Raw genomic sequence first — 24,684 nt, 5'->3', positions numbered from 1 at the left:
GCGCGGCTGAAACACAGATTGAGCGATTACATGAGACAGGATATGGATTGTAAAGTTGTACTCTTTCTTTTAACTTATCTTCGGATGTTTAGTCATGATTATTTTGTGCTGAAACTGGTATTAATGTGGAGGAGATGACCAGTTCACGTGCGCTACGCGCCGCCGCGTCTGTTGAACTGAGGCGCGTAAAATATACATGAGAGTCATTTGGTACTACATTACTGTAATATTGAAGGTTAAAATTGACTGATTTGTAAGCTATAGCATACAACTGTTAAAATTACACAATGAAGTTTTTAAAATAATAAAGTTACAATAACATAATAATATTTCTACTTCAAATCGTTTTTTTAAATATAAAAATTTAAATGGTGGCTGTCATAAAAAATGTATGGATTTATTCAAACATAACTTAAACATAAGCACATTAAAAAAAACGAACACTTGCTTTCTAATCTTTTTGTATTCTATCGGTTTTCTTTTCATTTATTATACAATTAACAAAAGCAAAAAAGACCTCTAACACTAGCTTGCTCTATTCTTTTTCTATTCCATCTGTTTTTTACTTATTTATTATATTATTTAAAAAACCCTTGCTACGTGTACTGCGTTAAGCTAACTGAGACTTGTTATAGCACTTGCATATCATTGCTCTTTTGTTGATTTTGACTGCTTTTATTGTCCTCATTTGTAAGTCGCTTTGGATAAAAGCGTCTGCTAACTGACTAAATGTAAATGTAAAAATTATAATGAATATGTTATATGGTGCATATATTTAGCAAAATACCTCTCTCTACAGTTTATCTTTCTGGCTGACTAAGGAGTTTATGGTCACCGAATATGTTTTTTTCTGAGGTAAATGTGGCGTTACGTGACATTGTTTACAAGCCGTTATATTGACGTCTTTGCGCGGCTGAAACACAGATTGAGCGATTACATGAGACAGGATATGGATTGTAAAGTTGTACTCTTTCTTTTAACTTATCTTCGGATGTTTAGTCATGATTATTTTGTGCTGAAACTGGTATTAATGTGGAGGAGATGACCAGTTCACGTGCGCTACGCGCCGCCGCGTCTGTTGAACTGAGGCGCGACAGCGATCTGTCACTCCACATTAAACCGCGCCAAAACGGCATTTATTGTTTGAATACTGCAATACAATGGACATAAATTGAAACCCGAGACTTTGTTTCATATTAAAAGCACCAAAGCACAATGCTTATTGCGATTTATTGGATGGGAAGTGCCCTTCAATGTTCCGTCCATTAACTGAAAACAGCCTAGACTAATCGATTCTTGGGATATAAGAATCGATATCGTTCCGTAAAAAAGAGAATCGATTAATATCGAGATATCGATCTTTTTTACCCAGCCCTAGTTTCCACTAACAATAAATGTTTAAACTGCATTGAAGGTAGTAGCATATGTTAATAATACGAAGTTTAGCTACATTATATTTCACAACTGGTATGCTCATCAGTTTATACTAATTTTTTTCTATTTGTTTAGGAAAATGGAAGTCCACCGGAAAACTGGGCGCCTGAAAAACATGCTTTTGATAATCTTGCCTATGAACCAATTGACCACAGTGGATTTAAGCACAATTTGGGCCACCAATTACCAGTCAAGGAGAGCGAGGTGAAGATCCGGGTGCAGGGAATGACCTGTCAATCATGTGTCCGATCTATTGAAGAGCGGATTGGAAGTCTTGAAGGTGTTGTTGGTGTCCAAGTGTCTCTGAGTTATAAAGAAGCCTCTTTGAAGTTTAACCCTGTAATGGTAACACCAGACGTTTTGAGAAAACATATCGAGGATATGGGGTTTGATGCTTCACTTCTGGCCTTGCAGAGTCAACTGCATCCTTCGGTGGCTGACTGCTCTGAGGTAACGTTAGGCGTAGAAGGGATGCATTGTGGGTCATGTGTGAAGAACATAACAGAAACCTTGTCGGAAGTGGTAGGTGTCAACTCTGTATTTGTTTCACTGGAAAAAGGAAGTGTGGACCTTAGATTCGACCCATCGCTGCTTACCCTGGAGACAGTTAAAGGGCTCTTAGAGGAGATTCCACCAGGGAATTTTATGGTTTCCATTCCTGGTTGGAATTCTAGATTGAATTCTGCCAGTATTTCACCCCAGACTGTTACTATCGGAATAGAAGGAATGACATGTAACTCGTGTGTTCAAGCCATAGAGGGAATGGTGTCCCAGAGAGCCGGAGTACATGCCATAAAAGTTAACTTACAGGAAAAGAAGGGAATTGTAACATTTGACGCCAGCTTGACTAGTCCAGAAGAACTGCGGGCGGCAATTGAGGACATGGGATTTGAAGCGTGGCTGGATCAAGGTTGTGAAAACATATCAGAATACATACCTCACACAGTGAAGATCATCTTTCTCGCAGAGACCACATGAAACTGATACTCTATATGTACCTGATAAGTGAACATAAAGCTTACTGTTTACTAAATAGCAACTAGTTATATTGAAACTTTTTGAAACATTGCCTTATATGTATTTTTATTTTACTAAATGTGTAATGTGTAGAGATGTCCTGCTTTAAAACTAGGGCTTTAATCTTTCTCTGACTGTAAAACCAAGTAGATATAACAAAATTGGCTAAATCCTGTCTAGACAGTGGCTTCTCATCTGCCAGCAAAATCTATCCAGAACAATGGTTTCCTTGGTTACCACACAGGTTGCCATTCTAGAATAACATGAAGTGTTCTTGAATGACTCAAAACCCAGACATGGCAACCTTTAAAAGGGAAAGTGGGAGAGTTAATCGGATTAAAGAGGCTTTAGGCAGACTGCTCTCTCTCTCTTCAAAATGTTCATAAATTCTTAACTCTGATTCTAACTAAACGGGAAGCCAAAAATACATATACTGTAAAAATATAGCTGTAAGAAAATATAACTGTGCATTCATCAGTTATGTTCAGCACTTAATGTCTTCACATTTTTTCTCTCATTCAAAGATTCTGGAGTTTATGATGTTTCATCAAGCAGTCAAATGTCAAGTGATCTGAAACAAAGCCACACATCCAAATCTTCACCAATCGAAATCACCAGAGACAACCCCTGTGGCTCAGAGGACAGAGAGACACGCAAATGTTTCGTTCATGTGACAGGGATGACCTGTGCATCCTGTGTGGCCAACATTGAGAAAAATCTGTTGAAACACAAAGGTAAAATGGCATTCAGGATTAAGTACTTTTTTAAGTAGCTATCAAGTATTTTTAATCAAATGTCATATATGTAAGCAGAGCAGTGGTTTGATTTTTATGTTGATGTATGTCTAGGTATTAAATCAGTATTTGTCGCTCTGATGGCTGGTAAGGCAGAGGTGAAGTATGATCCAGGGCTTTTGGACCCAGCACAGATCGTCCAGCTCATCTCTCGCTTAGGGTTTGGTGCCTCAGTGATGGAAGAGAATACAGTCCAGGATGGTGTCTTGGATCTTTCTGTGAGTGTCTGGGTGCATTTGTGGGTGTTTCTGTAACTACAACTAAAAAAATAATATGTTCTTCTTGTCTTTAGGTATTTTATTAGGTGATATGTTCTTCTTATCTTTTTTTGGTATTTGTGACTGATATTGGTCATTTTTTGAAGTTTATACTTTGTTTAAGGTTTTCTCAAAAATGTCTTTACCACCACATTGTTAGTAATTTATTATAATTATTGTATTTATTTTTAAATATTACATTTTTTTATTACCTGAAGGAAGAGAGTTCCCATAAAATATCTTTTTATACACTAGTTGTTTGAAACACAAGTTTTTTTTTACATTGTTGTTGTAATGATACTTTGTGTCAGTAATGAAGTTGCGATTATTCTACAAATTTAGACAATAAATAATATCATCATAACATGTTAATAATATTCATAATAAGTAGTTTGAAAACATCTTCTGATGCTACTTGGACACGTCTTCAGTGATGAACCCGGGGTCACTGGGTGTTTCGGGTCTTTAATCATCATACACCCTCGCCCGGGCGACCCAGCTGGGGGTGATCAGCCCCAGACTTGTGTCCAAGTGGCGCCCTCTGCCACGGATCCCCCCTCTGGATCCACAGCCATCGCGAGGCCTTTTCAGCGGCCTCTAGGATGTTCTTAATGGCCCTTTTGCGCTGCAGTCCTTTCATACCAAGAAGGTTAAGAGTTCGCTGAACTGATCTACCGGCGAAGCCCCGACACCCAACTTCGACTGGTTCACACCGTGCTTTCCAGCCATTGCTCCAGCACTCTGTGACAAGGTCTGCATATTTAGCCTTTTTGCGTTCATACGCTTCCTCAATTCGGTCTTCCCAGGGGACAGTCAGTTCTAGCAAAACCACTTGCTTTGTAGACTCCGATGTTAGCACCATGTCTGGGTGGAGCGTAATGGTTGCAATGTTGGCTGGGAACTTTAGCTGTCTCCCTAGGTCGACCTGGAGCTTCCAATCACGTGCACTGGCAAGAAGCCCCCCCACTGAGCCAACCCTCTGATGCGACTTCTCTCCAGCTCTGATGAAGGAGATGTATTGTCGGGGGGCATGTTGATTCTTACTTTCTTGAATTGCTGTACTGATAGTATCTGCCAAAGACCTTAACACTTGGTCATGGTGCAGCGGTATCTCCCTTTTTGGGCAGGCACTCAGGATGTGCTCCAAGGTGCCCCTCTTCTGGCACAGCTGGCATGCTGGGGTGCTTGCTATTCCCCAACAATGCAGATTGTCTGGGAAGAACATTATACATATAATTAATATAATTAAACAATAATACAAAAATTAAACCTAAAGTATGTGGAAGTCTATGGGTTTTTTCTCCCATTTATATCTGCCAAATTGCATGACTGATTCTCTTTCCCCAGTACCTGTGTTCAACAATTTGCTATTTTTAAGTAAAAAAAAAAAAATTCACTGCTTGAATTGAAAACTGCCTGTATTTAGAGGATACATGATCTCTACACAAGGCAATGCATTTTTATATATTGGAATGAAAAACCCAAGTAAAAAAAGAAAAACGTTACTTTGTCTTCTTTTTTGCCCTCTTTCCCAGCGGGAAGAGAGATGAAATAGAAATCCTTATGAAGGTCTAATGTAGAATTCAACAAAAGAATGGTTTGATGAGCTTGTTTCAGTCTTGTGGATTTCAGTCTTGACACAGATATTTCATCAGGTCACCGGTATGACATGTGCTTCCTGTGTCCATAACATCGAAAGCAAACTTATGAGGACAAAGGGAATACTGGAAGCCTCTGTTGCTTTGGCGACAAACAAAGCTCATGTGAAGTTTGACCCGGATTTGATTGGCTCTAGAGATATCGTCCGAATTATTGAGGTAAAATTATATTTATATGTTTAAGAAGGATGGGGTTTAATTAGGTTTTAAATATCGTTGTTGTTTTCTTATTCGTTCAATTAATTTATCTGTTCTCTAGGGTTTGGGTTTTGGTGTGTCTTTAATAAAAAATGAGGGACTGAACAACACACTGGACCACCAAGAGGAAATTCGGCAGCAAGTATCTTTTTCCAAATTAACCTCACGCACTTCTGTGTGTGTGTGTGTGTGTGTCAGAGAGTGAGTAAGTTTTGGTATTGCTATAAGTTATAGTGTAAACTGGTCTATACCTACAGATGGAAGCATTCGTTTCTGTTCAGTTTGGTGTTTGGGATCCCAGTGATGGGTCTGATGATTTACATGATGGTGATGGACAGTCAACACAAGGAACATGGTGGTTCCATGCCTGTGGACCAGAACATCCTACCTGGTCTCTCCATCATTAACTTGGCCTTCTTCCTGCTTTGCACACCTGTTCAGGTATTTCCACTGCAGGTTATAGAAGAACGTTGAGTCTCATTCATTAATAATTGCCTAATTGATGTGGACATAGAAGGTTCTCGTGCAAAATTTCAACAGAATTTCTTCAAGACTACAGTGTGCATTATTATGTGTTTTTTCATGTGTTTTATACAGGTAGTTTTTGTTACTCTGAAGTAGGGTTTAGTGTAGTATCGCTTATAGTAGTTATGTAATTTCTAAAAAAAAAAAAAGATTAAGAAGAATATAAATATATACGAATTTAATATCTTATTTATTCCTGTGATGGCAAAGCTGAATTTTCAGCATCATCCTGTTCAGGTATTTCCACTGCAGGTTATAGAAGAACGTTGAGTCTCATTCATTAATAATTGCCTAATTGATGTGGACATAGAAGGTTCTCGTGCAAAATTTCAACAGAATTTCTTCAAGACTACAGTGTGCATTACTATGTGTTTTATACAGGTAGTTTTTGTTACTCTGAAGTAGGGTTTAGTGTAGTATCGCTTATAGTAGTTATGTAATTTCTAAAAAAAATAAATGATTAAGAAGAATATAAATATATAAGAATTTAATATCTTATTTATTCCTGTAATGGCAAAGCTGAATTTTCAGCATCATTACTCCAGTCTTCAGTGTCACATGATCCTTCAGAAATCATTCTAATATGCTGATTTGCTGCTCAAGCAACATATATTTTTGGAAACCATGATACTTTTTTTCAGGCATCTTTGATGAATAGAAAGTTCAAAAGAACAGCATTTATTTTTAGTAACATTATAAATATCTTTACTGTCACTTTTGATCAATTTAATGCATTCTTCCTCAATGAAAGTATTAATTTCTTTCAAAAAACCTTACTGACCCCAAACTTTTGAATGAATGGTAGTTTATATACTATATACTGCAGAAATCATATGAGTAGTATGGTATTCCAAACAGTCTTGCAAACATTGCATAAGAGTATATTGAAAAACTTACCATAAATATAAATAATAATATGCCGTCATATATTTTCCCCTACAGGAGCTGAAGGAAACAGTGTAGGAGGCACAGAAAGCAACGGTGAGCGAGCGTCAGGCGAGGAGGCTGGAGACGGTTGGCCTGGAGGAGTGGATGGAGAGGGAGGAGGACCTGCGCCTGTGGAGGACAGAGGAGAGGTGGGGACACCAGACGGCGAGGAGGAGAGAATAGGACTGGAGAACTGTCTGGATGAGAGACCCTCTGATCTCACACATGTGTGTGTGTGTGTGTGTGTGTGTGTCAGAGAGTGAGTACGTTTTGGTATTGCTATAAGTTATAGTGTAAACTGGTCTATACCTACAGATGGAAGCATTCGTTTCTGTTCAGTTTGGTGTTTGGGATCCCAGTGATGGGTCTGATGATTTACATGATGGTGATGGACAGTCAACACAAGGAACATGGTGGTTCCATGCCTGTGGACCAGAACATCCTACCTGGTCTCTCCATCATTAACTTGGCCTTCTTCCTGCTTTGCACACCTGTTCAGGTATTTCCACTGCAGGTTATAGAAGAACGTTGAGTCTCATTCATTAATAATTGCCTAATTGATGTGGACATAGAAGGTTCTCGTGCAAAATTTCAACAGAATTTCTTCAAGACTACAGTGTGCATTACTATGTGTTTTATACAGGTAGTTTTTGTTACTCTGAAGTAGGGTTTAGTGTAGTATCGCTTATAGTAGTTATGTAATTTCTAAAAAAAAAAAAAGATTAAGAAGAATATAAATATATACGAATTTAATATCTTATTTATTCCTGTGATGGCAAAGCTGAATTTTCAGCATCATTACTCCAGTCTTCAGTGTCACATGATCCTTCAGAAATCATTCTAATATGCTGATTTGCTGCTCAAGCAACATATATTTTTGGAAACCATGATACTTTTTCAGGCATCTTTGATGAATAGAAAGTTCAAAAGAATAGCATTGATTAAATTATAATTATAAATGTGCTTTAATACAGCAGTTTGCCAGGGAAAATGATTCCACACAAAGCTTTGGAACAAATTGGTTGAGTAAATGATTTAATGACTCATTAGTTTCATTCCAGAATGAATCTGCAATTGATTAGATATTTAGTGATTTAGATTTAGTGTCCATTACTGGTGCTATTTTATATTAGTAATGTTTTACTGTGTAATAATGATCACATTAAGGTCATACATAATAGTTTGAATGACAACCAACGAATAACCGATAATATAGTATTTCTCTCTTTTATCTGGTTCTCCTTTATTCTCATTCAGTTTCTAGGTGGCCGTTACTTCTACATACAAGCATACCGTTCGCTAAGACATGGTGTAGCCAACATGGATGTGCTCATAGTCTTGGCGACCACCATTGCATACGTGTATTCATTCATAGTGCTGATCGTAGCCATGATTGAAGGAGCCAAACAGAGTCCTCTGACATTTTTTGACACTCCTCCGATGCTTTTTGTGTTCATCGCTCTAGGACGCTGGCTGGAGCATGTTGCTAAGGTAAAAGAACATGAAAAAACACTCAAATATACAGTAAATGATCAGTCTCTCTCTATTATTAGCTTATCAAGACAGTGACAAAATGATGTTTTTGACAATAGTTAATGCATTATAATAACTGAGAGGAAGCACATCTTGGTTGATGTTTGAAACATGTTATCAAGTTGAACTTTTTAACATTAGTTTACATAAAAGTAGGAAACATCATGGTGTATCAGCCTAATATGTTAATGGTACGGTAAATATGCATTTTGAAATATTATTAACAGGTGCAGCTTTTACTTGAAAAAAAGACAGTTAATTTAGATGTTACCATAAGAATGAAACATTTACATATTTTAATATCCACTTATCTTGATATTTCCTATACAGTCTAATTTATTAGCAAGCTGATAAAGCAATATATCACAGCACTAGTGTGCATCATTATAACGGAAAATGCTTATTTAATACAGCAGAAGCAGTGGTTTATGACCATGTGTTTACTACTGTATGTCTGGTGCTGTGATCTCTCTGTCATGCATTCACTGACATGCTTCATGTGACAGAGCTATCATTATGTTATTAAAATGCTCAAATAATTAATTGCTCTTTGCAGGTCTGAGGAGTTTCCTCAAGCTGCTCTGAACTGTAACAAGAACAGCCACAAAATATCCAGCAACTTGTGTTTTGATAATACACTAGTTTTTTTATAGTTTCAGTATGTATAACATCTTTGTAGTAAGAAAAAGTTAGAATAAGGTACATATTAGTAGCTAACGTATATAAAGTATATTATGTATGCCATTAAGGTGGGTGTTTATCTGAAAATAGATTATAACCTGTACATCAAACCGGCAACAAACAATGAATTCAAATAAGGATGCAGCAGTCTCGGTGAACAAAAAACAGGTGCTCATGAGCCCGGACTGTGTCTGTGGGCTTGCCATTTGAGCATAAGTCTTGCCTGGATGAGAAAAACATGATTTTTTTGCTTTTATTTTGTCCTTGCAGAGTAAAACATCTGAGGCTCTGGCTAAACTGATGTCACTTCAGGCCACAGATGCCACTATAGTGACCCTGGGCAGAGACAACACCATCATCAGGTTCACTTCACCCTAGACAGAAGTCATTATATGAGCTTTTAGTTAGAAACTAGCCATTTTTCAGGGGTGCTCAATAAGCTCATTAGTGAACTAATAGTTAGATGCTTTTTAACACGATGTTCAATTTTTTAATTTTATGATATCTTGATATCAGCCTTCTTATTTATATGTATCAAATGTAGTCTTATCGAAAGGAACATCTTAACTCTTGTGATAAGTTTCTCTCTCCAAAACCACATCCTCCAAGGGCATGCCAGCAAACCCGAACGCACAAAATGATTGACAGGCAGAGAGAATTTCTGACAAAAATAAGCACTGCTTCTCCTTCTTTTCTGTTTACAGAGGGCTGTCACAGAGACAGCTATGATTTCCCAGGACACTTATTTCAATGGCATCTGCCAGGTATTAGGGACATTGTACATTGTATGTGCAATATTCAAAAAAAAATTAAAAATAAAATAAATAAATCCCTTACAGCATTTTTAATTATTATCAAAACAAGATTTAAGCATTGCATTTGAAAAGAGATTCAAAATGTATTTTATTTATAATATAAACATTTACATTTATTTATAAATGAAATGAATACAAGCTAAAGTGATTATTTACACTATTTTTACACAAAGTAAAGAAGTTTGAATATTTTTGGAAGAAGTTTCTTTTCGCCAAGGCTGCATTTATTTGATAGAAATACAGTGAAAACAGTAATATTATAACCAATTTCAATAACTCAGACTAATATGCTGATTTTGTGCTCAAGGAACTTTAATTTTAATGAATTATTACCAATGTTCTTTACTGTCACTTTTGATTAATTTAATGATAATCATTCAAAAATCTTACTGAATCCTGAATAGGTTTTATTAATATTAATTATTAATTGTAATAAATTAAGGAATTTACAGGCCATTTGAGACATTTTTACTGCAGTATATTTTGTAAAGCTGCTTTAAAACATCCACATATAAAACTGACTTCAGTATATGCAATATAATAGAATATATATTTATTAAATTTACTTCCTCATGTACAAATAATTGTTAAGAGCGCAAAGAGCAACAAAAATACAGAATAAACTGCATTAGTGCAACAGCACTGCTGTGAGTGTAAGATAGTGGTTCAATTGAACAGCTATCAGTATGAATGGATGGCACTTCAGTTGTTGACCTCTGCAATAGAGTTCGGCTCTCAAAGGAGCAGGATTGAGCGCCCTTGGCATAAATGAATTTCATTAGATCTAGTAGAACCTCAGAATTCTGAATGGTGTTGATTGATATGTGTGCTGTGTTGCTCAAGGCTTATAAGACTTAACTGTCAGTTTGCTGTCATGTGTCAGAGAAGAGCGGGTTTCTGTGGAGCTGGTGCAGAGAGGCGATGTGGTAAAGGTGGCACCAGGGGGAAAGTTCCCTGTTGACGGCAAGGTCATTGAAGGCACGTCTATGGCAGATGAGTCCCTTATCACTGGTAAGACTTTGACTCAGTCAGCGGGGGTTTGTGTGGTTTAGGACGTTAAATCTGTCTACATTTGTAAACAGTGTCATAGTACATACTTTGGGTTTTCCCAGTGATTTACTTTGAAAAGGGGAAGCTGCAAAACGTCATGTTAGTTTTCATTTCAAGGCAAAGTGTGCATATTAAGCTGGGATAGGAAAGGAGTACAAATTAATCATTAATCACAAATTATCTTTGTTGAAAAGTACATTTTTCATTTAGAGTGAGTGTTGTGTCTACTTCATTTCAAAGTATGATTTTTGGTTTCTGGCTTCACCTCCTCTTTAGCTTGTTCTGCTTTTCCCTAGTGATCTATCATGTTCATTAGTTACACTGGCATTATATTGGCCCAAAGGTCCAATGCTGCCTGATGGGTACGAATCTGAAGTCCTAACTGAAAGTCTATTTGTCATTCCAGGGGAGCCAATGCCGGTCATTAAGAAACCAGGCAGTTGTGTGATTGCAGGCTCTATTAACGCTCATGGAGCTCTGCTAGTGGAAGCCACACATGTAGGGGCAGAGACCACGCTCAGCCAGATAGTCAAACTAGTGGAAGAGGCCCAGACATCAAAGGTAACTCATGAGCACAAACATAAAACACACACACACATATGCACAAACATACCTTTTAGAGCAGGGGTTGTGAGGGAACTGCAGGGGGTTCATGAGTTGATTGAAAGCTAACAATTAAATCGAATGTAACATTAAAAAAGGGCTTCTTATCATATCAAAGGTTGAGATTTAATTAAAGAAGTATATAGTTGAGTGCTTTAGATTGAAGAGCATCTCTACTTTACTGTGGACAAAGATTGTATATGTTAACATTTTGAGGGTTTGAATGTTTGAAAGTGATGAATTTAGTAGATAAATATTTGTATTGTAACTTTTAGTGTTTTGCAAAGAGTGAACCTAAGTGTGAACACACTTAAAGAAACAGTTCAGTTAGAAAAATGAACATTTATGAACATCCAAGATATAGGTGAGTTTGTTTATTTTTCGGAACAGATTTGGAGAAATTTTGCATTACATCACTTGTTTGCCAGTGGATCCTCTGCAGTGAATGGGTGCCGTCAGAATGAGAGGCCAAACAGCTGATAGAAACATCATAAACCACAAGTAATCCACCCATCCATCTTATGAAGCGGAAAAGCTTCAGTTTGTAATAAATAAATCCATGATCAAGACATTTTAACTTTAAACAATAGAGTCCATACAAACATAACATAAACATTAATTAATGGAGTCATGTGGATTACTTGAGGATTATTGTGCTGTTTCTGTCAGCTATTTGAACTCTCATTTTCTCAGCAATTTTCTTTTTAATATACATGCACATGCATACAAAAGCAAGTTTACTTTCACATTTACTTTTACTTTTCAGTTTCATTTTTACTACAGTTGATAATCTATTAAAATATTTATTCATAATTCATCTAAGCAGGCTTTTGAGAGATAGTATAAAAGAGAGAGAGATAAATAAAAGGCTTTTGTATAATTATTTGTTTCAGAACTTTGTGGTAACAGAAGTGAATAAAACATGTAATTAATAACATCCAGTCACATGTTAAATTTGGCAGTACATAATCATGTTTCTCCTCTACTTTTTGATTAAAAGCTATTATTATGCAGTGTTAGAATTGGGATGTAACTGTCCTCTTCTCTTTGCAGGCACCGATTCAGCAGTTAGCTGACAAACTGAGTGGCTATTTCGTTCCGTTTATAGTGGTGATCTCCGTGCTGACAGTGGTTGCATGGCTTATCATTGGCTTTCTGGACTTTGAAGTTGTGGCAAAGTATTTCCCTGTGAGTTACAATAATTCATGAACTATGTGAAAATGCAACCTTTATACAGACAGATCTGTGTAAAAAAACAGGAAACGTCTTTAAAATAAGTATGATCTTCACAGGGTTACAACCAAAACATCCCCCGAACAGAGGTGATCGTTCGCTTTGCGTTCCAGGCCTCCATCACGGTTCTGTCCATCGCATGCCCCTGCTCTCTGGGTCTGGCGACCCCCACTGCTGTTATGGTGGGCACAGGGGTGGGCGCTCAGAATGGCATTCTCATAAAGGGAGGAGAACCTCTGGAGATGGCCCACAAGGCAATGCTCAACCATATGTCCTTCTTTTGAGTCTGTATTTATTAGGCTGACATCCCAGCTGTAGTGGGATCTGTAGAAATGTTGCTGGATATTTATGCACAATGTATCTACTGTATAAATACTACTGTTCAAAAGTTTGGGGCCAGTAAGTTTTTTTTTTAAAGAAATTTATACTTGTATTCAACAGGTATGTACTGCATTAAAGTGATCGTAGTAAACATTTTTACATTGTTACTAACTAACTAACTAACTAGCTAAATTAACAAATAAAGTGCTTTCGAACCTTCTATTCATCAAAAAATCCTTGGAAAAAAAATTGTATCATGGATTCCATAAAGAATTAAGTAGCTTTTTTTTCTTTCACATCAGCATATTAAAATGATTTCTGAAGGATCATGTGACATTGAAGGCTAGAGAAATGGCTGTTGAAAATTCAGCTTTGCCATCACAGAAATAAATTATATTTTAAAATATATGAAAATAGAAAAGAGTTATTTCAATGTCATATTTCACATATTACTATTTTTTATTGTTTTGGTCATATAAACGCAGCATTGGTGAGCATAAGAGACAACTTATTTTCTTCTTTCAAAAACTTTATTTACTCATTTTTATTTTTCATAAACATTACCATTAAAAATCCTACATGACCACAAAATTTTAAATGGTAGTGTTCAGTGTTAGCATCGAGATACAATTTTTTATTAGTTTTATTAATAGTTTGAATCAGTTTTTATATTTTCTGTTTTCATTTTAATTTTAGTTAAAGTTTGAGTAATTATGTTGCATGTTTTTGACATTTTTATTAGTTTCATATATCTTTTATTAATTTTCATTTAGTTATTTTACATCATATTTTATTTCAGTTAACGTTTATTTTATTTTAAGTAATGAAAATGTTTTTGTGTGGTTTTAATTTTAGGTTCAGTTTTAGTTTTAGTTAACAAACGAATAACCCTGGTGTATAAAAATCAAGCATAGTATCACAAATACATATAATATTTATAATATCGTTTTTAATAATTCATATATATCTATTATCTTACAAAATTCTATATTCTATTTTACTTCCAATGTATCTGTAGTCATATACAGAGTGATAGGATTCCGTTATGAATATAGCTCGGACAAAAATGTTCAGATTCTTTCAGGATTTACTGGATAGTCTGTTGTAATTTGACTCTCTTCCCTGCTGTTCCTGCAGGTTGGGGCTGTTATGTTTGATAAGACGGGCACCATCACTAAAGGTGTGCCGCAGGTGACCAGAGTACTGGTCCTGTGGGACCGAGCAAGGCTTCCTCTTCAGAAGGTTCTGGCTGTGGTGGGCACTGCTGAGGCCAGCAGTGAACACCCGTTGGGCATGGCTGTGGCCAAGCATTGCAAAGAGGTTTGGAAAAACCAGCAGACACAACAAACTTTGAAACTTCAGTACAGTTTCATATGATGCAGCCTTTGGGCATTATGTGCTATGCATACAAAACTTTCTGAAATTCAGAAAAGCCTGTTTCCAGTCCAATTCTGATTAAAGCATCTGTTTAAATAAATAAAACCGCTCTTAGGAGGTTTCTAAATGGGTTTGTCTGCTTCTAAATCTGTCTTTCTGTAGGAGTTGGGAACAGAAACTCTGGGCTACTGCCATGACTTCCAGGCTGTTCCTGGCTGTGGAATCAGCTGCAAAGTCTCCAACATTGAGGATCTGCTGCAGAACAGCCCAAAGACACAAGAAACAAACACATCCGCAGCAAAGCAAACACCACTTCTTGTCACCCTCCAAGGAGCCACCACAGATGAGAGCAGCCTGGTGGCAGACACAGACACATATTCAGGGTCAGGTAAGGTAAATGTGTTTTTGTCGCCTCCTAGCGTGAGTTTTGTGTATCACTCTGTGCATTATTAGAGCTTTTTTTCCTTTAAAAGGGCCTTTTCTAATCTTTTGAAGCATTTTATTTTTTTCCACATATAGTTTTATTTTATATTAAATGAATAATTCAATAACTTAATAGTGCTTTGTACACTACCAAGACTGTATTTATTTTATGAAAAATAAAGTAAAAACAGTAATATTGTTAAATATTATTACAGTTTATGAGAACTGATTTCTATTTTAATATATTTTAAATTGTAATTTATTCCTGTGATTGCAAAGATGAATTTTCAGCAGCTATTACTCCAGTTTTCAGCGTTACACGATCCTACAGAAATCATTTTAATATGCTGATTAGGTGCTTAAGAAACATTGCACAAAAATATTAAGCAGCAAAAACGGTTTTCACCATTGATAATAACCGTCATTAATAATAATGCCAGATTAGCATATCAGAATGATCTCTGAAGGATCATGTGTCACTGGTGACACTGCTGAAAATGCAGCTTTGCCATCACAGGAATAAATTAAATTTAAAATATAATAAAATAGAAAACAATTCTAATAATATTTTAAAATATTACAATTTAAACTGTATTTTTTTAAATGCAGCTTTGGCAATCATACAAGTCTTTTTTCAAACATTAAAACAATCGTAATTATTCAAAACATTTGACTGGTAATGTAAATTTAAAGCATAAAAGCTTTATGTTGTGAATGTTAGAGAAGGTCTATGTACCAATTATTTTCAAAAGAGTAAGGAAATGGGTGTTTTCCATGATATGTCCCCTTTTCTTATTTATTTCCAAGTTATTATGGCTCACATTTCCTTGAATGAATTAAACTCTTACCCCCGGTTTCACAGACAAGGCTTAAGCCTAATCCTAGACTAAAATGTAAGTCTGAGCTGTTTCAACTGAAAGAAACTTGCACTGACTGATCTTAAAATATATCAGTGCCTTTGTTTTATCTCGAGATGCACACCAGTAATGTTTGTTCAGTCAAGTACGTTCATAAAAACTACTTAAATGGTCCTAATTGAACTATGGCCTAATCCTGGCTTATTCTAAACCCTGTCTGTGAAACCGGGCCTATATGTATGAAGACAGAGATACAATATTTATGTATATGTGTTTTTCCAGAGAGCCCTTCATACTCTGTTTTGATTGGGAACAGACAGTGGATGATGAGGAATGGTTTGGAGGTCACAGCTGATGTGGATGATGCCATGAGCAGCCATGAGACTAAAGGACAGACGGCCATACTTGTGGCCATCGATGGTACGTTATGTTTTGTTTAAAAGGCAAATGAAAAGTTTTTTTTTTTAAATATCAAAAGAACTTGCTATTGTATCAAATTTTTTTTTAAAGGGTAGTATCATACTTTTTTCACCTGAAGTCCACATACGATATAATGTTAGTATAATGTCATATTTTAGTTTTGTTATCATTTGTCAGACTATTAATTATGTCAAGCTTTTTATTTCAAAAGATCACATTTATCCTACCAGTTCTGTCTTTCTGTCTCTGTTTCTCAGGTGTGCTGTGTGCTATGTTAGCTGTGGCAGACACAGTGAAGGAAGAGTCGGCTCTAGCTGTTCACACCCTGAGCAGTATGGGAATAGAGGTCTTCATGGTCACTGGAGACAACAGACGCACAGCCCGGGCCATCGCCACACAGGTGCATGTACATACAGCACATGCACATTTGCATTTTGCCTAGTACCATATAAAATCGTATTATATAACAACTCAAAATAATGTAAATATCAAAATATGTTAATAAAGGTGCAGTCATTAAAGGTTTTGTTCATGGGCAAAATCCAGTCATTGTAGTACGAATCTGTGCATTGAGAAGTTTCATACGAAGGTGAAAAAGTTCCCAAAACATATTTCACTCATGTTCAAGTTGGTCCTGTAAATTCATCACACTGACCAACAGAAAGCTGCTTAGTTTAAAAGTGAGCAGTGAATAATTTTTTGCATGCAAAATTTTACCGTACATTTACTATTGTTTGGCAAAGACGAAATCCTGTTATTTCAATATTTCAGGAATTTCACATGAAGGCAAAAGATTTTCCTAGGGAGTTTTCACAAAAGTTTGTCACGTTAATTTGCTGTTGACCAATAAAAATTTACTTGGTTTAATCTATTATCTAAACTATGCTTCACAAATCGCTACACTGACAACGGCTCTTTTTTTCCTGCAACATTTAACCAAAAAGTTGGAAAAGCCATCCAGTTCTGACATCCAGTTTGCATTTGTGCATTTGTACACGGTTTCGTTATACAGGTGGGCATAAGAAAGGTGTTTGCGGAAGTCTTGCCCTCCCATAAAGTGGCAAAAGTCCAGGAATTGCAGGAACGAGGTCTGAAAGTTGCAATGGTGGGCGATGGAGTCAATGATTCACCCGCTCTTGCCCATGCTGATCTGGGCATTGCCATAGGAACGGGTACAGATGTAGCCATTGAAGCAGCAGATATTGTCCTTTTACGGGTGAGACAGTTTATTTATCAGGAAAAAAGGTGAGATTCTGTAAAATAACAACAAAATAAAAAGTTCAGCCCTTCATTATGTGTTTTTGTTGATGTAGAATGATTTGCTGGATGTGGTGGCCAGTATCGAGTTGTCTAAAAAGACAGTGCAGAGAATCCGGATAAACTTTGTGTTTGCTCTCATTTACAACTTGCTTGGCATCCCTATTGCAGCAGGTAAACAGAACCAACCATAATTGTTACCAGTGTTTTCTGACATGAGCGAGTACTGTGTGCATTCTGTAATATATGGATGTGGTTTACTGGTTTGAGTCTGACTTTCAGGTGTGTTCATGCCGGTTGGGATGGTACTGCAGCCATGGATGGGCTCTGCTGCGATGGCAGCTTCATCTGTCTCAGTTGTTCTCTCCTCTCTACTGCTGCGACTGTGAGTGCACATACACTACACTGTGATGAAGTCTTCACATTCTACCTGCACACATCACTGAACACTTTATAGCCCTGTTCCAAAGCCAAGAGTATTGCCCATTTAGGCATTATAGGAGTCCTGACACAATGGCTGTTTTAAACAGCAGGCAGGAAATGATACTGCCATAAGCTGCGCTGAATAATATAGGGTGACCATACGTGCCATTTTCCCAGGACGCGTCCTGGCCAGGATTTCTATATTGCCTAAAATATCTAGGTTTTGGCTTTGTTTGTGTGTGCAGACCGATCGGTGTATGACATCAAAGTACCTCGAGAGCGTTTCGAAAGCATAACCGTCTGTATGGTTCTTTGATGTCATACACCGATTGGTCTGCACACGCAAACAAAGCCAAAACCTAGATATTTTAGGCAATATAGAAATCCTGGCCAGGACGCGTCCTGGCCAGGATTTCTATATTGCCTAAAATATCTAGGTTTTGGCTTTGTTTTCATGCTTGCTGAAGGTAATGATCGAAAAGTAGTTTGACCAATAACATGCAAGCATTGTACATAATGGACCAATCATGGCGTGTGAGAAGGTGGGATCTACGGTCAAAGCGATGCAATTACGCGTACATATTAGGTGTGTTCGACTTAAAAGCAGCACGGCTCAGACCGATCAGTGTTTGACATCAAAGTACCTCGAGAGCGTTTCGAAAGCATAACCGTCTGTATGGTTCTTTGATGTCATACACCGATTGGTCTGCACACGCAAACAAAGCCAAAACCTAGATATTTTAGGCAATATAGAAATCCTGGCCAGGACGCGTCCTGGGAAAATGGCACGTATGGTCACCCTAGAATAATATGTTTTGTTAGGTAACCTAAAATGTGCGTAATGTGGTAACATCTGAATGTTTTTTTTTATTTAAAATTCTTTTTTAATGACTTTAATATGATTTTTTTTGCATCAGTTGTTAGCTTAACAGCATGCTTATTTTCCACCTTATTTTTAACACAAAAGTGAGCACAGATAATAATACGTTTAATAAACTTATTAAAGACTTTTTCAACCTTGTCCATCTGCAGCACACAATACAGTGGCTAAATGTACATTAATGCAGCACACAAACACTCAAGATGGATTACATGAGTTGTTAGCTTAGCAACATGCTAACACCAGACTTTTTTCCACCTTATTTTAATGTAAAAGTGAGTGTGTGTCACGATCCGCTACTGTGAGGAGCACGGAGCGAGGAACGAGGAGACGTGGAGTAGACTTCTAACAAACAGACTTTAATAAACATCCAATGGAACCAGGAAAACACGTAGCGGGGAAAGACGAACATTCAATACCAGATTTTTTTGTTATAGGGATCCGTCCGTAGAGGTCGGGCCGAGTGCCGAGGTCATTTGTTCCAGGTGGTTCCAGTTAATTTCCATGATTAGTCCCATTACTTTAGCCCTGTTTTTTCCTAAGTCTATCCCCTCTGCTACGTGTGCTTTCCTTTGGTTTGGATTAATAATGACTGCTATTTGAATTCTCCTTCATCTCCTCGCTCCATCACAGTAGCAGCAGCAGCGTGACAGTGTGTCAGCCACTTAGTTGTTTTAGCTGTACAAGATCAGTCTGTTATGCTGGTTGATTTTGCAAACTGGTATTCATTATCATATTTTAATTTAGTATTGTAGTCATGAATGCACTGGGTTGTAGAGGAAACAGTTTTACCATTTACTTCACTTAATTCTTCTAAATTTAAGTAAAAGTGATTAATGAATCTGAAGTTTCGCACATTCACAAGAAATAGGTTACTTCTGCATTGAAAAAATAAGTGGACTGGAAACAACTGTGCACTTCACATGATGAACTCAAGATGGATTACATGAGTTGTTAGCTTAGCAACATGCTAACACCAGACTTTTTTCCACCTTATTTTAATGTAAAAGTGAGTGTGTGTCACGATCCGCTACTGTGAGGAGCACGGAGCGAGGAACGAGGAGACGTGGAGTAGACTTCTAACAAACAGACTTTAATAAACATCCAATGGAACCAGGAAAACACGTAGCGGGGAAAGACGAACATTCAATACCAGATTTTTTTGTTATAGGGATCCGTCCGTAGAGGTCGGGCCGAGTGCCGAGGTCATTTGTTCCAGGTGGTTCCAGTTAATTTCCATGATTAGTCCCATTACTTTAGCCCTGTTTTTTCCTAAGTCTAGCGTCCGGTATTGTTCGTCTATCCCCTCTGCTATGTGTGCTTTCCTTTGGTTTGGATTAATAATTATGACACAAGGATACTGTCTTGGAGGATAGTTGCCCATGTTCCACTCAGTGGGTTTTGAAACCGAGCTCTTCATTTTTCTTATTCGCCTTCCCATGATGCTTAGACACTCTGTAAATATCTTTCCATCTCTCTCTTAGCTACAAGAAGACGTCAGCAGAAGAGTACGAGTCCAGAGCTCAGAATCATAGGCTCAGTCTGAGTCCGTCTCAGGTCAGCACCCATGTAGGACTGGAAAACCGTCACTGTAGTCCTCTCTCACTCCGCCGGAGCTTGGACAGACACAGGCGGAGCCATTCAGGATCAGGCTCCTCCTCCTCCCACCCCTCCACAACACAACCATACAGCACCTCAGAGAGGAACATTGTGTAAGCAACTAGCCATGAGCAGCCTTGATGGCAGTTGACTGGAAATATTTTATCATGGAACGACGACTGGGGAATACAGTTTTATAAGTGTTTTTATATAATTTTACAATGATAGATTTTATCAAGAATTTTGCATGATAGTGAAAGATTTCCTGACGCAGATTCAAGAAAGAGGTTCATGTTGATTTTTGCTAACACCAATTTTACCTTTTAAAAGTTGTCTGCTGCATTTTAATTAGTGTTTATTGCATTGGAGGATGGCAATGTACATGATAATCATGCAAGTAAAACCAATTTAATTTGATACTAAAAGTATCATGACAATGTACTAATTGCTTGTTTTCTTTAAGAGAACCTTACCTTTTTTCTAATGGTAGAATCTAGAAGAATCAGTGTCCAATAATGAATGTAGTAAGCCCTTAATTATCTATTGATAGATAATAGAATAGTATTACTGGATCAGGTTATTTGATATTGGTCTCTTGTAGTTTGGAGAATGAATACAAGGTTGATTAGGCATTTCTTGGCCAACAGGTGGCAGTAATGTTAAACAGTTTAGAGATGGAAAGGATATGGCTGGATTGTATGGAATGCCACTGGTTAAACAGTTTGATTAGTAGGGTTTGTAGAAAATAATTGATTTGATTTTGATCCGACAGTAGATTCATAGTGGATTCATACAATTATCTGACAGTTTGCTTCCAGATTACGTTTAAGGATAAAAGACGTGTCAGAATAAATGTAGAGGCACCTTTACAGTGACGCTTTTATTTTAGAAAAAGTGGATATGTTTATTAAATATACAGTTAGCGGTGTAAAACGAGCCTGTCCATGAGTTTTCAGATACAAAATAAAGTGCATGGTCCCAGCATGGCCTTGTCTTGTGCTGTATGCAATTTCTTACATCATTACAATATAGGACAGATGTAATCCCATCCTGTTTCATTCATCCATCAGCAGTACAATCAAATGGCTAAATATACAGTAATGCAGCACACAATCACTCAAGATGGTCACCAAAAATACAAAGTACCTACTATTTGTAAAAGTGAAAAGTTAATATTTTTGTCGCAGTGGTATTATGGGGTTACAGTATGCTTGGGCGATTGGTTTAAGCATGTTTCTCAAATTTAGCCAGATCGCTTGGAGTATTTTGCATAGCTCCTTATGTTAAAGAGGTCATTGTGAGCCATTAAATATTCATTATTTTTAAAAAATAATATGTTAATCCTACTATGAAAATGTACTGTAACTTTCAGAACTAAATTAAATTTGTGCAGAACCTCTATGGAAAAAAAGTAAATGAAGTAAATATTTACAGAATTAATTATATAAAAAATAATATAATAAAATATACAATTTAAATAACAATACAAAAAAAAGATACAACCCCTTTACAAAAAAGTGAGCACTGCATGCAAAATTAAAGTGTGTATGCCATCTATTTTTGCATCCATTATTTAATTGTAACCTAAAAAAGCAAAATTAGTTCCCTACCCCCCAGTTATAAAACTGAGCTCTACTGCTTTGCAAAGGCTTGAACTACACATAAATATGCATTCTCATGGGTTATTCTAGTTATTATTCATTTTAAATGATATACAGAATAAATGTAGTTTATGGCATACTTCTCACAATACTGGTATTATTAATATAAAGCATTTCACAGTGGCCTGGTACATCAATAATGTTTGTAAGTATGTAAAACACCAGTTTATAACCATTGCAAATACCTTGTGAATCCAGTTTGACCCTGCACAAATTGCTCTACAGACTGACATCAGTTTCATTAATGTGGTCTGTGTTGCAAGTAACGGACTGTATTGCTGTAACAGACCAGGAGGGTCACAAACAGTCCTGTTAATACCAATACATAACCATATTTTCATTATCACTTATCAGCAAAAACGCTAGCATTTGAGATGTTTCTTGTTGGACATATCGTTCCATATTCTCAGTATCTCCTCTGGTGAGATCTGATGTACAGTCAAGACTTTTCGGTAGCGGCAGAGACTGTAGGTCATTTTCCAGTGATTAAATCCACTGTTCTGGAAAGGCTGAATGCCTAGTTTCCGCAGGCACAGTCCCACATACACATCCTCCAGATGTAGGAGTCTTGTATGGAGGGAGGTCTTATAAACCAGCTCTGCAATGTCTCCGGAGAAGACGTATCCAGTGCCAGAGCAAAAGGGTGGGTACCTGCTATCAGGGTAGAGCTCTCTGGGCATGAACCACTTGCTGTGAACGTCACGTATGGGTCCTCCGTTTATCACATGACCTGTGAAAAAGCGTCGCCTTGGTTTGGAGTTGGGTCTCAGAAGGTTAAACACTAAATTGTCCATGTTGACAAATATATCACTGTCTGTTTTCATGACGTACTGCGCGTTGGGGCAGAACGAGGACACCCATCGCATGCCCATGAGAGTCTTCAGGGTCAAATTGTGGTAGGAATCCACAAAGTCCTCGACTAGGATGTCATGGAAGATCTGGCTCTCTTGTTCCACCATCTGGTTGAGGACAGGTTCAGTGCTGAACCCAAGAAGGAACAGCGTCAAAATGCGAACGTCGCCGAACGTGTTTTCATCTCCCCATGTCTCCCGGATCGCCTGGCGGGCGTCAAACTCCTTGTGGTTGGTGCTTATGAGGAGAACAAGAAAGGGCGTTGTGCTTTCACATTTGTTAGGCTCGTTGATGAGGAACTTGAAATTGTGCGGGTTCAGAGCACGCGTTCGGATATTGCTGAGCGTGTCGTTCTTCGAGAGCCTCGGCAGCGGTTTGCGGGGGGTGAAGGTCATCGGACCCACGTAGGTGGTTGAGGGTCGAGAGCCACTGAGATACCACAGCGCACTGGCCCAGCAGACCACAGTCAGCAAATACAGGCATGACACCTTTGATGGCATCTCGTCAGTGGCTGGATCACCTGTCAATCACACGCGTTCAGCCCACGGGGCCAATCACGTGTAGTTATTTGGAAAGCATCGCTCAACTGAGCACAAACCATCCATCTTTTGATGTCAGTGCTGGTTTAGTTTTGTTCACAAGCATTCTTTCTAGAAACACAGACATACTTACTATTTTCCCTAAGGGCCAATTGCTACCAATCATCTCTTGTTTTTTTAAAAGGATATAAATATTCTTTCATATGCAGTTATAGAAAAAGACTAAGAAGGTGTTCTCTTCACTCGTATTCATATTCTAGATCAATGGTTCTCAACCAGGGGCCGAGAGCCACAAGGGCCCTCAGAAAACTTCAAAGGGGGCCATATTATTTATTATTATTAATAAATTAAAACTTGAATAAAATGCTTAAAATACATAACATCAAGAAATCATATTTCTTTCCCCCCCCCTCATTTACTACTTCTGCTTGTTTCCCAATTTATGTTTATAAAAAGATTACAAACAAGCAATCTGTCATAATTACTGTATAGCAGAAATATCCTACCTTAGGCATTGAAAACTGTGTTGGACAATGAGAAGCTTTTGAATCAAAATAGTTGAGAACCACTGTTGTGTTTCTAGAAGGTTCTATACTCTTCCAATTGTGCTGAGATTTGCATCCACTTTCCAATGATTGACCTTCTATCGCTGTGGGTCATCACTGCATTGCGTCTGTTCTGACATCATTAATAAAGCATATAGGGTGGAGTGGACAGAGACGCTTCTCAGTTCAGGTGCTGCAGGATCTCTCTTTGTCTGTAGGTCACAGAAAGCCGAGATGTGCTCTTTGCATATGAGGGTGTTTGTTTTCTTTCCAGATCCCACTTTTAGGCTGTACGCGAGTCTAAAATAGAAAAACAGAAAAATATAGATGTAAATGTATCTGAATGTTGTATGTATTGTAACACACACATATACTGTACTGATCACATGATCATCATTCTATATTTAGCCCTCATAGCATGTTGGGTTCTCCAGTTACCGTATTGCATCTGAATTATTAGACAGATAATATATACACAGTGGTGGCCAAAATTATTAGAACACTAGTATTTTCACCAGCTAAAATTGGTTTTAAATCAGTTATTTCTATCTTTTGCTTTAGTGTGTCAGTATATCAGTTTACAATTCCAAACATTCATTTTGCCATTAATTTAAATAATCCAGTGAGATTTGTGTTTGCACAAGGAGTCTGACAACAGCCAGTGCTCCACACAGAGATCTGATCTCTTCATCATCCAGTCGGTCTGGAATGACATGAAGAAACAGAACAAACTGAGACAGACTAAATCCAGAAGAACTCTGGCAACGTCTCTCCAAGATGCTTCAAGAAACCTACCTGCAAAGCT

The 24,684-nt window shown here is 37.4% G+C and overlaps 2 protein-coding genes across 2 annotated transcripts in view; one reads left to right on the top strand and one right to left on the bottom strand.

The window, feature by feature from the left end:
• The window catches only part of LOC107706647 (copper-transporting ATPase 2-like), a 24,205-nt gene extending 2,558 nt beyond the window's left edge, over nt 1-21,647 (top strand). The window contains exons 2-21 of the mRNA XM_016510416.1: nt 1,510-2,344; nt 2,976-3,185; nt 3,300-3,463; nt 5,158-5,319; nt 5,420-5,496; nt 5,616-5,799; nt 8,068-8,301; nt 9,295-9,386; nt 10,723-10,850; nt 11,296-11,450; nt 12,546-12,680; nt 12,785-12,979; nt 14,184-14,366; nt 14,586-14,811; nt 15,986-16,123; nt 16,381-16,523; nt 17,136-17,339; nt 17,437-17,554; nt 17,663-17,765; nt 20,168-21,647. Of these exons, the coding sequence (XP_016365902.1) occupies nt 1,510-2,344; nt 2,976-3,185; nt 3,300-3,463; nt 5,158-5,319; nt 5,420-5,496; nt 5,616-5,799; nt 8,068-8,301; nt 9,295-9,386; nt 10,723-10,850; nt 11,296-11,450; nt 12,546-12,680; nt 12,785-12,979; nt 14,184-14,366; nt 14,586-14,811; nt 15,986-16,123; nt 16,381-16,523; nt 17,136-17,339; nt 17,437-17,554; nt 17,663-17,765; nt 20,168-20,399 (3,918 nt within the window). The 3' untranslated portion in view covers nt 20,400-21,647. The remainder of the gene's footprint in view (nt 1-1,509; nt 2,345-2,975; nt 3,186-3,299; nt 3,464-5,157; nt 5,320-5,419; nt 5,497-5,615; nt 5,800-8,067; nt 8,302-9,294; nt 9,387-10,722; nt 10,851-11,295; nt 11,451-12,545; nt 12,681-12,784; nt 12,980-14,183; nt 14,367-14,585; nt 14,812-15,985; nt 16,124-16,380; nt 16,524-17,135; nt 17,340-17,436; nt 17,555-17,662; nt 17,766-20,167) is intronic.
• A 132-nt stretch (nt 21,648-21,779) lies between these two features.
• Nucleotides 21,780-24,684, bottom strand: part of LOC107706645 (beta-1,3-galactosyltransferase 1-like) — a 15,190-nt gene continuing 12,285 nt past the window's right edge. The window contains exons 2-3 of the mRNA XM_016510415.1: nt 23,841-24,179; nt 21,780-23,315 (exon numbers count right to left, since the gene is read on the bottom strand). Of these exons, the coding sequence (XP_016365901.1) occupies nt 22,306-23,295 (990 nt within the window). The 5' untranslated portion in view covers nt 23,296-23,315; nt 23,841-24,179 and the 3' untranslated portion in view covers nt 21,780-22,305. The remainder of the gene's footprint in view (nt 23,316-23,840; nt 24,180-24,684) is intronic.

Source organism: Sinocyclocheilus rhinocerous, unplaced genomic scaffold (assembly GCF_001515625.1).
Source record: "Sinocyclocheilus rhinocerous isolate Xijiao unplaced genomic scaffold, SAMN03320098_v1.1 scaffold1285, whole genome shotgun sequence".
Lineage (NCBI taxonomy): Eukaryota > Metazoa > Chordata > Actinopteri > Cypriniformes > Cyprinidae > Sinocyclocheilus > Sinocyclocheilus rhinocerous.
The sequence above is the reverse complement of the archived record's forward strand: the minus strand, read 5'-3'. Positions and strand labels throughout refer to the sequence as shown.